The sequence below is a fragment of the Solenopsis invicta genome, chromosome 3, assembly GCF_016802725.1.
Source record: "Solenopsis invicta isolate M01_SB chromosome 3, UNIL_Sinv_3.0, whole genome shotgun sequence".
NCBI lineage: Eukaryota > Metazoa > Arthropoda > Insecta > Hymenoptera > Formicidae > Solenopsis > Solenopsis invicta.
The window spans coordinates 28,823,784-28,837,993 of NC_052666.1; the positions used below are offsets into that span (position 1 = coordinate 28,823,784).

Here is a 14,210-nt window from a genome sequence, read left to right on the forward strand (position 1 = left end):
GCGTATGAAATACGTAAAACCGGACTAGAGCAGAACAGATAGCTGTATATAGTACTAGCCTGTACTGACCTGTAGCACATGGATGCGTCAGCGCAAAGCGTATCGATGGATTTCGAGATCGAGACACGAAAAATAATAAGCGGGGACAAAAATTCCGAAAAGGGGGCGGAAGAGTTTCTTCCGCTAAAAAGGGGGAAAAACATAAGTGTGTGAAGGACGACACGTCGAGTTTCTCTAGAGTACCTTTTTTTTTCACTATACTATACCTGTCGTTTATAGTCGGTGAGGTGTGCGTGCGTGGGGGGAGCAGGCGACGATAAATGATTTTTTTCGTTGTGTTCAATTATTATTATTATTATTATCATCATCACATCATCATTAATGTTATTATTCTTATTGCTGTATTATGTTCGGCTCGACACGGGCTTCACTATCTTACGTAACGTCCATGTGTTGTGGGTCAGAGCACCCTTAAGCAAACAGTACCTCAAGCCCCAACTTTTCTTCCGGTTTCCCGACAACGAGACCGACACCTTATCCAGTGTCCCGTCCCACGGAGTTTTTCGTTTCACGAGCCCGGCCCCTTCACGACGCACCGCCATCACGTTGCGCTTTTAAAAGCGTTTTATTCACCGGCCAGCGTTTTCGCACACGGGGGTGAAGACGGATCTTGTTTCGCGGGACTTCTCGGTTTCGTTTGCCGTCGTGGCTTCCGCGAGTCCGCGAGGGTACGTTTTTCCGCGCCGTTGTTATCCGGAAAGAAATTATCGAGCAGATTCCTGGCCTACCCGTTCCTTGCGCGCGACAACGAGAGGGAAAATATCCAGCTGGACATTTCCCGCTCCGACTACGAAAACCGAATCACCCTACTGGGGGGAAAAAAAAAAAAAATTCCGACGCGCGATTACCGAGAGTCCCGCGAATCTCGCTGGTGAAAGACGCTGCGCGCGGAAAAACTTGGGCAAGGTTGATGGGCTTGCCTGATCGTTTACGTGTAACCGGCCTGGTGTTGGTTGATTCGCAGGATCAGACCGAGTCGGCGGCCATCCTGAAGATCAAGGAGAGCATGCAGGAGGAGGCGAAGAGGTTTGAGAAGGACTCAGACCATCCCGATTATTTCATACAATAACTCTTCACGAGTCGTTGGACCCCGAGACCAAATTAACGATATAAGAGATAAACGCAATCGATTTCCTTTCTTCCTTTAGTCCAAGAACTATTTCCATTCTTTTTTTTCTCTTTTCCTCCCCTTCCCGTCGTAGAACCACTGCTCCCTCCTCGTACGTTTTCTCTCCCATTCGTCCCTCTCACGGATGAAACCTTTGCTGCACCTCACCATGTATAAGATCTTCCTCTCCTCTCTTCTTTCCGAGCCGTCGAACGGCGTAGATCGATCTCCGTGAGGAAGGGCGCAAGAGAGATCCTCTTCTGCGCGCATTGGCGACTCATCCTTTTTATCGCGCGCTACCGCAAGGAGGAGGACTACGATGTCAGGATGGGAGAGACCTTCGAGACAGAGACAAAGAGAAAGAGAGCATCGATTTCGCGCGACTCTCACGTCGGCCGACGTTCTCGCACAGAGCGATGTTGTACAGTATCGAAAAACATTGATAGAGTGTTGTTATCCTTGGGGTGGATACGCCAATCTGAGCGAACGAGTAACGCGGTCAAGCTTGAAACTTCCTGCGACTCGCTGCTCTCAGTCGAATCGGATACTCGCGGAACGAACGTTTTTTTTTTCTGCATTTCTACGTGATTAGATATCTCTCGAATTTTAACAGGCTGAGAAACTCGCATTTACCGTACGTTCGTTATTCGTTCGCTTAGCGTACGGTTCACCCTTAGGCTGCGACCGCGAGTATTGTTCCAGTATCTTACTTAGTACATGACGAAAAGAGAGAGAGAGAAAGAGAGAGAGAGAGAGAGAGAGAGAGAGAAAGTGTGCGTGTGTGCGTGTATGTGTGATAGTATTATACTAGTGTAAAAGTTAAACTCTTTTGAAATTTTTACGATCAGGATCACGGTCGTTTTCAGGCTAAGTCCGCGAAATTTTCTAAATGATGTTTTTGATCGCAGTCGTCATCTGTTCCGTACAACAATCTCCATTGAGATTCTTGTTATACAGCCAAATTCGTACAATCATTGGATTTATCGATCCATCTAGATTGATCCACCCATTGGATCGTTCAAGCTAACTATGACTAGCTCTTCCTTTATAGCTTGATTTGATTATGATTTGAAAATAGTCAGACACACCAGTCTGATTATAGCCAATGAGACTGTGAAAAATTTATCGGTAATTGAAACCCGATTCGAGGATACAATTCTCAATACAATTCTCAACTATTCAATCTACCAGAGAGCGATCACTGACTGCGATCCTCGACATTTAACATCGTCACCGCCGCATCGATGGAGATTGCGCACACAAGGTGATCCAGGTCGTCGTAGAATCCAAGAACAAGGACAGCAATTGATGTCACACGACATGAACCACGAGAGGGGTCAATTGAAAAAGAAAAAGGAAAACGAAAAGAAAAGGACGTTGTCATATAGTCATGGATACGTAAAAGCACTAGCAATGGCGTGACAGAACATTTTGTGACCGCGAGGACGAAAGCTGCGTCGCCAGAACGTGGGAAATCCTTGGTATTCCGTCACGATCGAGGACCAAATTCATTTCTATCGTACGATAAGTATGCGATTCTCTCGCCATGAGCTGAGCAAATTACTTACGATGGAAGGAAGGGGTGTTCAATCTACCTGTAGCCGGTTACAAAGTATTCTGTTAGGACCTATACTTTTCGACGATTCGTTTCGCGATGATCATTGGCGGTCAGTGACGTTTCGCGTTATCATATCACGAAAATAGTTTAACTTGTCTTTAAATAACTCCGTGCTCTTTTATGAAATCAAACTTGGGTATTCGTGGAAATTGACATTCCTTCACGAACTCCTTTACACCGCTGAAGAAAAATTAACACACTGTGATTAATCGTGACTTATATGATGTGTATTTCAATTTCTAGCACGTTTAATATTTATTCTAACGAATCGTAAAAGATGGTCGAATTATATCTTAATTGTCATTAATTATTTTCTAATTATTAATTATATTGTGATATTCTTTTTTTCTTCGCGTTGTCATTCTTTCACGCGAGTAGTGCAATTTCGACTTATTTAAGCACAGTTCTTACACGATATTATTGCACAATAATTCATATTAAATAATATTGATGCATAGTGGCTACTTGGATCTTAAGTCATCGAACACTTAGAGAAACTTTGTGAGAAACACACGTATCTAATGGCTGAATTAACGAAAATATGCCAGAAAAAAATGATTGCGTGTCTGAGCCATTGTGCTTTGTGACCGGTCATGAATGATTGTTGGGACTTCCATTGTAACAATCTTAATAGACTATGATTGGGTCGAGCGCGACACTTTTATATGATTCCAATTCGTACGTGAGAATAATATGTACGCGACAGAAATCGCTGTTAGATTTTATATACGATGCGTTTGCCACTTAACATCGACTCGTTTTTGCTTTGACGACATCCTATTCAGGGTATCTAAAATACAAAAAGTAATGGAATTTCACTGTTGTATCATCGATCATCAATTATTACATTTTTTAAGACTCGTTTCAAGCGCATCGTTCCTTTGATGAAATCAAAACATACCCAGTAGTCCCACGATAAATTATAGAATTAATTTAACACACAGCTGAATATATATATATATATATATATATATATATATTTCTTCTTATTTTTGGAGAAGATAAGAGGAAAAAAAATGATAATCTCGATCGCTCTCTCTCTAGCGTTGAATTCAGGATATCTTATATGGTATTTTGTATAAAGAATAGAATATGTGAGTTCCATAAGAAGTTTTTCTGCGGATCTTCTCTCTGTGAGCGCTTAATTCGTTTAGTCTGTTCTTTCTGGATGCACCTTGTACGCTTTTCCTCTTCCTTTTTTCTCTTTCCAAAGCGTAAACATATAGTTGCTTCGTTTTAAGTGCAGAAAGCGTGATAAGAGTTGCAGCTAACAAGAACAGATCTAAATGAGATCAATCGAGATGTATCGCAACACAGAGAAGAATATTGGTAATTTTATTGTCGAGTTACTTTGGTCCAAGTCGGATAAGATGATGGCAATGGATCATCGCAATCCCTAGATGGGAGTTGCGCCTTATGTTACATACGTCCTTGTATATGTATATTGCTAAGTTCTTAAATGTATGTATTCGGACTCGATCATTATCTCGTTCCTCTTCTATTCCTTATTTAAGAATATCTTTCGGCGGCGACACGTGTAAGTGGGTGAGTGTAAAAAAAAGGAAAATGAAAAGAAAATCTGTCCTTAGGAAAAGCGCGTTCAACTCTTTCACTAATTTAAGCAACAGTGAATTATTAGATCACGACAAGCAAACGCGGCATGACGATTTCTCTTTTGTGATGATTCCCTCGTGTGTGTGGGACTAAATAGAAATTAGGAAGCCAAGCCGCCAGTGAGAGAGTTGAAAGCGAAATTCGAGATAGTGATCGAGCCCGCGTTTATTAGTTTACGCATTCGCGATCGAGAGGGACCGATCCGATATCGATCGCGACCATGAAGGGCATGAAGAAAAGAGAAAAACTTAGGTATTATAAATCGAGTCGCGCACACAGTTCTTCGCGGATCCGGAACCGGAGAAATCGGAGCGGGCAGGAGTTTGATCGCGCGTGGTCGACGATTCGTCGAGAGGGGCGACTTGTTCGACGAAGGGCGCGTCCGCATATTCGGAGCAGCGTCCTCCCTCCCATCCACCCTCGCGTCCAGCCCACCCCTTCTCCCCTTGTAATTAATTTACACACGCGTAACCATTATAACACACGCGTTTCACACATGGGCTGTAAAACTCGCGCAGCAGACCTCACGCATTCTACGGATTCACACATGATCTATCGACATAATTATAGAAATACCTATTACGAGTATAGCATTCAGTAGCATAAATAATAAAGTAATTAAATAAATGTCATCTGTATATCCTACTAAGCCTTGTGTTTTGCGTGCTCCCAATCTCGCGCGACGACGACGGATAATTAATTCAGATGGCGAGTCAGCAGCGAGGATCAATGTTTTTCACGAAGATTTGCAAGTAAGTGAAACTGTGTTATGCAGCAGTACTTTGAGAAAATATTCATACAAGTTCCATGAAAAAAAATATTTTTTTCCGTTTTGTTGTATAAATAAAATCGACACTGTATCGATATTCTATTTTTGAAATGTAATACAACATGTGTAGAAGAAACTTTCGCGAGATTTATTGCGAGATTTCCTTCTCTAGTAGAATTTAGTTAATTTAAGATGTGTGTATTAAGATGTGTTAAAATTTACAGGTAATTATAATGATTCTCTTTTGCAGCACATAAACGTAATTTTATCGAATAAAAATGCAATGCGAATCATCCGCACAATGCCAATATATTCCGACACAATAAAAACTATTGTTTTTTGTTATTATATAACTGACACGACACCTTATTCACGTGGACTCGCACGATGTCTAGAGCGAAACCGCAATCGTCAAAATTTATTGTAAAAACTACCATTGTACTTTATCGTTGTGAAATTATCGCGAGCAGCAACTTAAAAGCGGTTTAACGTGATTACAGATATTTACTGTATTTTCCAACGTATTTAATATAAACGTAGATTATTTTTTTACAGGATCTGCTGTCAAACCTGCTGTCCGCTTACACCTATTATTATTACTCGCGCGACATTTCTACGAAACATATATTTATATGTAAGGGTCTGTCACTTACGGAAACTCGCGTGTTCGCATGCGATCGTACCCTCGTATAAAGATAGGAACGACATCTGAAATATTAATATGCTCGTAACTGACACTTTACTGTGCGGGAAAAGCACTTTCCGCGAGAAGCCTCGAGAATTTAGACATTGTAGTGCCAAGAAGGTTGTTTTTTGTTTAATATGGAACCCAGAGATCGTTACTACGATATCAGTAAGAGGTATCTGAGGTGGATCGGTCAGTGGCCTTCTCAAAAGCCGAAAGAGAGTTTGTTTTTTTTTATCTTTATACTATTTTTTGATGCAAACGTAATCGTTGCACAGGTATCGTTAACATCCCTTCTTTTTTTGTAGGAATTAATAATTGAACTTCGTTATTTAGTACCGAGTTGATTAAACTCGTTTGTAATTAAACTTATAGTATACGTGAATGCCACAATTTTCAGGTGGCAAGATTTTTCGTGTGCGATAACATGCAGTGCATCTTCGAAACTTTACCTCCACACTTGCTGGCAGTGATTGTTCCGGTGAAAATTTTCGTGTACCGATTTAACAGGCGGAAAGTACGTTCTCTTGATACGAACGGTATTCCAATCCGTAAGCCATAGCTTCATTCGAATAGTTTTCTTGCAAAATCTTGTTGACGTAACCGTTGATGATCTGTCGAATACATCGTTGATGTTTCTAGATTAAACATCTCACAGATCGCTTATTCTTAGACTGGAATATGCTCAAAACTGAAAAAGAACGTGATATTATGAGAAAGTATGCCGCAACTGGCAGATGGTACGTGTCGATATACGGCTGTAAGTAATTTCTTGACTTTAGCTGAGACTGAAAAAAATTTATTTTTCTACGTACATAGAAAATTAAACACAAAGTTAGCAAGAGTTGTGAAGAAAAACGTAAGGCGCAATTGTAAGAATAAAATGTGTTAAATAATTTTAACGACAGAATTTTTATTTAAAAGACGAGAAACATTTTTAACAGAGGCGATTTTTAATTAATTTTGATCTCTTTGTAGTGTACATTTACATATCTACCGTTTCGTTTACATCAACCTCTCTCGCACCACGCATTTTGGACATCGTATTTCCTTTGAATACTTCTCGTCCTATAATGCTACCGTATCCCGCGTACTACTACGTTGACGAAAATGAATATTTCTATTATATTTTTCTCCATATGATAATTTCTTCCACTATAATTGTAACCGCAATAGTCGCGCACGACTGCATGTTTTTTACTTACATCGAACACAACTGTGCCCTTTTCGCTATCGTCAGGTAATAATTATAATTTTATACCGAAAGCGATAACATTTCTTATAACTAAAGAATGAATAGAAATCTACCAAGAAGAGTAAATATAACGTAATAATAGTTTTAGCTCGTGTATATTCACTTGGAAGAGACAGAAATTAATTCACCGAAAACTCTCGTAACAATGTTATGTTGCATAAATACTTGCAGATATAGATTTGATCAAGTATCACGTGAACGTAGTAATATGGAAAAAAGTGCGATCAATTATCCGGATTACATGTATCACAAAAACGTTGCGATTTCGGTTTACGCTCATCAAAAGGCTTTGCAGTGAGTGTGTAAAAAATACCGCAGCACATTTTTCTTTTCCTATAATCTTTTTCTCAAACGCGATGCTTTTATTTGATTTTTATTCAGATATTCGTTATCAGAATATCGTGTTCTTACTATAGATATGCCAAACTTCTCGAAGATACGTTTTCGATAGCGTTTGCTATACAACTCCTACTAATTACACTTTGCTTGAGCATTACTTTGGTACAAGTGAGTTACTTGCAAACAGATAAATATACACTGAGAAAAAAGTTGTTAATTTGACTAAATTTTTCAACTCGATTAAATTTTTTTAGCTCAAGTATTTATGCATTTGACTTAAGTACATAAATAGTTGAGCTGAAAAAATTTATTCGAGTTGAAAAATTTTGTCAAGCTAACAACACTTTTTTTTCGGTGTAAGTGTTTCGTACACATGACGTAGAATTAAAATAAGATTTTACCTTTCTTTCATTGAAGCTTTCGTCACAGCTGCACGATTCAGCGGAAGCGTTGAGATACATAGTCTTCATCATGGCTCAATTGTTTCACCTGTTCTGCTTCAGCTTCCAAGGACAAAAACTGATAAATCATAGTCTCGAAACTTGCGACGACATGTAAGAGACAGTATTAAATTAAGAATAAATTTGTAGGGTAAGAAAGAAAATATTTATGGTATGGAAAACTTCCTGCAGAATTACATGAGTTCTATGATTTAACAATAATACGTTATATTGGATTGATAAAATTAAAACGCGAAAATAGAAGGCGGTTCTTAGTGCCAATTAATAATATTTAATTTTTAATTTTACAATTTCAGGTAATCCAGGTTCGAACCCTGGCTGAGGTGTTATCTTTTCGGAATAAAATAATTTACAGTTTTTCCGGGAAGGAGGGATATTATTGTATATACTTCTTAAAGCATTAATATTATTATTCTGATTTCATGACTGACAATGAGTTTCAAGTCCGACAAAATGCGGCGCGCAGTTTGAGTTGGGAATTATAAAATTAAAAATTATTAATCGGCACCAACAACCAAGTACCGCTGTGACTGACATAGGCCTTCAATTTTTGCGTTTTAGTCATTTAACTATTTAGTTGTTGCGTATACTTTATATGTACAATGATAATATTATAGATATCATAGTTTGTGGTATAAAATACCTGTGAAGGAACAAAGGATGCTCCTGTTCGTGATGAGAAAAAGCATCGAAGCTACTGCCTTGACCGCTGGCAAAATATACGTGTTTTCTTTAGAAAATTTTACAACGGTAAATCAATATTATAGATATTACTAAAATATTTTTTGTAGTCCGAAAAGATATGTAAAATCTTTAACCGTTCTCACATCTAGGTTGTGCAAAGCTCTATGTCGTATTTTACACTATTATCGTCTTTGGACGTGTAATCGATACCTCACGATTACGGCAGAAAGCAGTAAAATATCCGCGAGAAGAATATTTCGCAGAAGTATAGTATTATAAATTATATATCAAATAAAGTAATATATATTTGCTATAATTTAATAAAACAAAATTTGATGAAATTTTATTTTATCAAATATTTTATCGAAAAAAATGTTAAAGAACCAAAAAAACCTTTGCCTTTCGATCTTTTTCAAAGACATTGAAACTTTAAAATACAAAAATTTTTTTGCGTTTATTTTATCTTTTGTTATAAACTTGCGAAACTCTCGAGTATACGTTCTCGAATGAACGTATCGTTTGCTATACAAATATTGGTAGTGATCGTCTCGATTTCTATTTTGAGAATTTAAGCACACATATAGTACGGAATAAATTGGAATTATTTAATTATTCCCCAGATTCTTCTATTTTGTTTTTCTATAAAACAAACTGAATAATTTTGATCAGAGTTTATTCCCAATAATTTTGTAACACGTGCTCTATTTTAATCAGTGTATCCTTTGAAATAATTTCACGGAAAACACGTATATCGTTTCGCGCACACACAGTGTTCTAAATGTATTTTTATATAAAAAAATTAAATAAAGAGGAAGAGCCAACCCTACTAATTATTTAAAATTATAGAGCATGAATATTTTACTTCGAAGACGATTGTCACGCAATAATATTACACGCGTACAGCGTCATACGAACTTTTATTCTCTTTGATATCCCGATCGATATGTTTCGCATGAAAGAAAATTGCCTCGTCCATTGACAGGCGGCTTGCATACATTTTTTATACGAGGCATGACACGCAAAATTATTATATCAAGAGTTCCCGACTTGTGTGGTATTTTCCTGCGTTTGCCATTACGCCCGCTGAAATATTAATTAATATCTCACAAGACAAAACAAGACGAGAAATTGAGTTCACTTTGTACCGCCGAGGGTGAAACATAGAACTGAAAACGATGAAGTCCGCGCGGAATCATTATTCCAGTATTGCAAAGAAGATGTTATCACTCGCCGGTCTATGGCCTTATCAAGAAAAAAGAACGAGATTGTTTCGAGTGAGCTTGATGACTGTGATCACTCTTTCGATAATGATTCCTCAGGTTGGGACCCAGAGAAGTTTTTCGTAACACTTCTATCACGTACTCTTTGTATTAGTTTCAAATCTAATAGTCAATAGTGTGCATGAAAAAATTTATTAAAATATAATATGCAAGATGATGTACAGGACTGCCGCTGACACGTAATTCTTCTGCTTTTGTGCAGAGAGAAATTTCACCGACCGTCTCTTAATATTTTCATTTATGAACCTTTTATAAATAAAACATTTGAACATTTGAAACATAGATAAAATAAAACGTTTAAAAATAATTTTTTGGAAATATTTTAAATATTTATTTTTGTTCTTGATTGACATGGTTTTATGTGCACTGAAAAAATTTTATTAATATCAGAAAATAAACAATTATCCTATTCTATCAATTTCAAATTTTGTAGAATGGTTTCGTTAAATTCATGCACAACATACTAGTTTTAAAAGAAATTAAATTTGACAACAGTTAATGTTACAAATGGAGAATTGATTTATAAAATTTAATTTACATGTCTCTTGTTAATGAGCTGTTGAACGGTGCATAACTTGCACACACATGCTCGCCGCGATCCTGTTATTCTAATTTGTTAAACTCGCTTTAGACAACATATAATTTAGGATAAAATTCAGGTTTATAATTTCATAAAATTGATATAAAATATATATTAAATGCATGCGAATACCTTTAACCGTTCTTTAACACAAAAGAACATGGCATATGAAATTATAAATATAACTCTATCCTATAAAAATTAGATGCAAGTTATAGATTATCTAAAATAAAATTTAATAACGAATATTTCTAGATAGCCGAAATTAATCACTGTAAAGGAAACGTACAATGTATTTTCCTGACAATACCGGCAATTATGTTGATGATTATAACTCTCGTGAAACTATACACGTTCCAGTTTAACAGTAGTAAAGTACGACAATATTGAATTTATATCAAATGTTGGTCAAAAAATGATTGTTTGAATTAACTTTTGCAATCGCGGACCTTTTACGATTCTTGGGATTACTCAATAAGGTTTAATATTTTTATCGTGAATGTTTTTAGATCAAAAGTCTTACTGATCATCTGCGTAACGACTGGAAGAAGCTAAAAGGCGCGGAAGAATATAAAATTATGAAAAAATATGCCGCAAACGCGAGACTGTTTTCTCTTACAATATGCTGTAAGCATTACTTGCCCCATATCATTTTTTATTGCAATGGTCAACAAATAATTATTTTGTTTTGTTGCAGTATGGTATTATATAGGTTGTATTTTGTTCTTATTAAGTGGTCTTGCACCGGACATACTGAATGCCGTATTACGTCTGAATGAATCTCGACCTTCAGCTTTCCCTTACCCGGCCTATTACTTTGGCCTGGACAACGAAAAGTACCTTTTCTACATTTATTTCCATATGTTTGTGTGTTGCGAGATAATTATCACAGTGTCAATCGCACACGACTGCATGCTATTGGTTTACGTCGAGCACGCCTGTAGCATTTTCGCTGTAGCTGGGTAAGAAAAATCGTATTTTTATTATAATCTCTCAATCAGGACTGATTAGGTGAGCGAAATTTGCAGATTTCGATTTGAAATTTTATCACGTACCAATTGTGGCAACAAAATGAATAATAGTCTGAATGCGTACAATCAGAAGATCGCTAAATCCGTGTATGCACACTGGCGAGCTTTAAAGTGGGTATGCAATATGCACTAAATCGTACATACGTGTGAAAAAAACTATTCATATATTATTCAACAATAATTCAACAATGATTTGGAAGAAAAAATTATCAGATTGGCAATAACAATACTTTAAGCCAAGAATTTGTAATAATATTATTATCAAAATAATCACATTGTGTTCTTTAGATGATTTTTTAATATTGAAATAAAAATTTGATATTTTGGTGAAATTTAAGATTATCAAATTTTTGAAGAAAAATTTTCGATAAAATGGAATATATTAATATAGAGTAATATATTAATTTTGATATAATACAATATTAATGTTTGATACTATTCTTTTTGTGTACCTGTCGCAAAATTTTTTTGCTGCAGCTTCGCGAATCTTCTTGAAAATACCTTTTACGTTGCCTTTACCGTACAAATAACAATAATTATCGTAGCGATGAGCATCACTCTGCTACAAGTACGTATCAATTTGTTGTTGTAATTTAACTTGTGGTATTCGTACATTTCGTATTATGTTACTCGTACATCGTGTTACGTCACTCACATTTAAAAGATTTATGATTAAAAGATTAAAGTGTGAAATTAAAATATCATATTTATCGATTTTGAGGTCGCGGTACAGGTGAACAAAATTACGGAATTGATGAGGTACTCGTTATACTTCCTTTCTCAACTGATCCACTTATTCTGTTATAGTCTGGAAGGCCAAAAATTGGTAGATCATAGCGTAGAAATACGCGATAGGATGTAAGCCGACGATTTTAAACGTTGCTGCACTGTCGAAAGTTTGATAATTAGTGAGACACAAAATTATTGCAGATATAATTCTTTCTGGTACAACATACCCGTGAAATCTCAAAGATTGCTCCTGTACGTGATGCGCAGGAGCATGAAACCGAATTCTTTGAGCGCCGGCAAGATTTTTGTCTTTTGTCTGAAGAGCTTTACCACGGTAAGGACTATTTACGAATTAACGTTATTACAATATATTCTCTCAAAGTCTCTCTTAAGAACGATAGATATTATTTTAAAGGTTCTACAGTCTTCGGTGTCGTATTTTACCGTACTTGAATCCTTCCAATAATTTATAATGTAATTCAGATAGTTTAATATTTGTGCAATCATAATTGTTGTAGTAATTAATAAAGATTATGAAAAGAAAATTTTTATGTAAAGGGAGCATGTTTTTCGCAACATTTTGGAACAATTGGCAACATGGCCGTAAATGGGCAATTTTTGGGGTGGGGGATATTGCCATGCGTGGACGGCAAAATGAGCAAAATCAAGATTCTCTTACGGTTCGCATGCGCAATTTTTTCACGTGACTCTGCACATTTCGTGACGCATGCGCAGAGCGTAGGGTCGAAATGCATGAGCGAAGATAGTACACTGATCTCTCATAACCTATAACCGAGACAGGCAATAACAGAAAAATGCCACACGCTAGTTCTCCCTCGAATGCCGCAAAAACGTACTTCCTTTGCATAAAATACCGTATGCAACATGGGGCCGAGCGCGTTCTCAACTGAGGACGATATTTTCAGTACGAGGCGCGTTCAGTACGCGCGCGAAGCGCGGCATGACGATTTCTCTTTTGTGATGATTTCCTCGTGTGTGTGGGACTAAAATTAGGAAGCCAAGCCGCCAGTGAGAGAGTTGAAAGCGAAATTCGAGATAGTGATCGAGCCCGCGTTTATTAGTTTACGCATTCGCGATCGAGAGGGACCGATCCGATATCGATCGCGACCATGAAGGGCATGAAGAAAAGAGAAAAACTTAGGTATTATAAATCGAGTCGCGCACACACAGTTCTTCGCGAATCCGGAACTGGAGAAATCGGAGCGGGCAGGAGTTTGATCGCGCGTGGTCGACGATTCGTCGAGAGGGGCGACTTGTTCGACGAAGGGCGCGTCCGCATATTTAGAGCAGCGTCCTCCCTCCCATCCACCCTCGCGTCCAGCCCACCCCTTCACCCCTTGTAATTAATTTACACACTCGTAACCATTATAACACACGCGTTTTACACATGGGCTGTAAAACTCGCGCAGCAGACCTCACGCATTCTACGGATTCATACATGATCTATTAACATAATTATAAAAATACCTATTACGAGTATAGCATTCAGTAGCATAAATAATAAAGTAATTAAATAAATGTCATCTTTATATTTTACTAAGCCTTGTGTTTTGCGTGCTCCCAATCTCGACGACGGATAATTAATTCAGATGGCGAGTCGGCAGCGAGGATTAATGTTTTTCACGAAGATTTGCAAGTAAGTAAAACTGTGTTATGCAGCAGTACTTTGAGAAAATATTCAAATACAAGTTCCATGAAAAATATATTTTTTTTTGCGTTTTGTTGAAAAAATAAAATCGACACTACAATCTACATTGATATTCTATTTTTACGACTGACTGCTGCCAACCTTATTTGGTTGTTAAAAAACGTAGGGAGTATGCGTTTCAACGAAGGCCTTTGTTACCTTAGTTCTCAGTAACAACATGATATGATATCAACTCTTGTACATGAACTTCTTATTCACCAAGCTTGTTTTAAAGCGTATAATTATCATTAATTATTTTATTTAAAAAAAAATAATAATAAATGATATT

The 14,210-nt window shown here is 37.0% G+C and overlaps 2 protein-coding genes across 11 annotated transcripts in view; both read left to right on the plus strand.

Annotated features, from left to right (window-relative positions):
• LOC105204377 (single-stranded DNA-binding protein 3) overlaps positions 1 to 5,045 on the plus strand; it is a 20,278-nt gene extending 15,233 nt beyond the window's left edge. For all 5 annotated transcript variants that reach the window (XM_026133807.2, XM_039446563.1, XM_026133808.2 and 2 more), the window contains one exon: positions 1,025 to 5,045. In XM_026133807.2, the coding sequence (XP_025989592.1) occupies positions 1,025 to 1,129 (105 nt within the window). In that variant the 3' untranslated portion in view covers positions 1,130 to 5,045. The remainder of the gene's footprint in view (positions 1 to 1,024) is intronic.
• Positions 5,046 to 5,198: 153 nt separating this feature from the next.
• On the plus strand, positions 5,199 to 13,752 carry LOC105199457. 6 transcript variants are annotated; one of them, XM_039446554.1, is made up of 15 exons: positions 5,199 to 6,132; positions 6,255 to 6,371; positions 6,497 to 6,614; positions 6,833 to 7,094; positions 7,281 to 7,403; positions 7,526 to 7,616; positions 7,866 to 8,002; positions 8,527 to 8,659; positions 10,963 to 11,080; positions 11,151 to 11,415; positions 11,482 to 11,595; positions 11,962 to 12,052; positions 12,206 to 12,342; positions 12,415 to 12,547; positions 12,629 to 13,752. In XM_039446554.1, the coding sequence occupies exons 1-15, from the start codon at positions 5,992 to 5,994 to the stop codon at positions 12,677 to 12,679; spliced, it is 2,031 nt and encodes a 676-aa protein (XP_039302488.1). In that variant the 5' UTR covers positions 5,199 to 5,991; the 3' UTR covers positions 12,680 to 13,752. The 6 variants fall into 6 exon arrangements, with proteins under 6 accessions (XP_039302488.1, XP_039302487.1, XP_039302492.1 ...); XM_039446553.1 differs by having other exon boundaries at positions 12,415 to 13,752; XM_039446558.1 differs by lacking the exon at positions 12,629 to 13,752 and having other exon boundaries at positions 12,292 to 12,342.
• The last annotated feature ends 458 nt before the right edge of the window (positions 13,753 to 14,210 follow it).

What these genes read in the sequence shown, in the direction of transcription:
- LOC105199457 (XM_039446553.1), top strand. Translation starts at nt 5,992, where the DNA reads ATGGAACCCAGAGATCGTTACTACGATATCAGTAAGAGGTATCTGAGG. An exon ending in ACCGATTTAACAGGCGGAAA is followed by an intron (nt 6,372 to 6,496) that starts GTACGTTCTCTT and finishes TGATGTTTCTAG; the next exon opens with ATTAAACATCTCACAGATCG. An exon ending in GTTTTCTCTTACAATATGCT is followed by an intron (nt 11,081 to 11,150) that starts GTAAGCATTACT and finishes GTTTTGTTGCAG; the next exon opens with TATGGTATTATATAGGTTGT.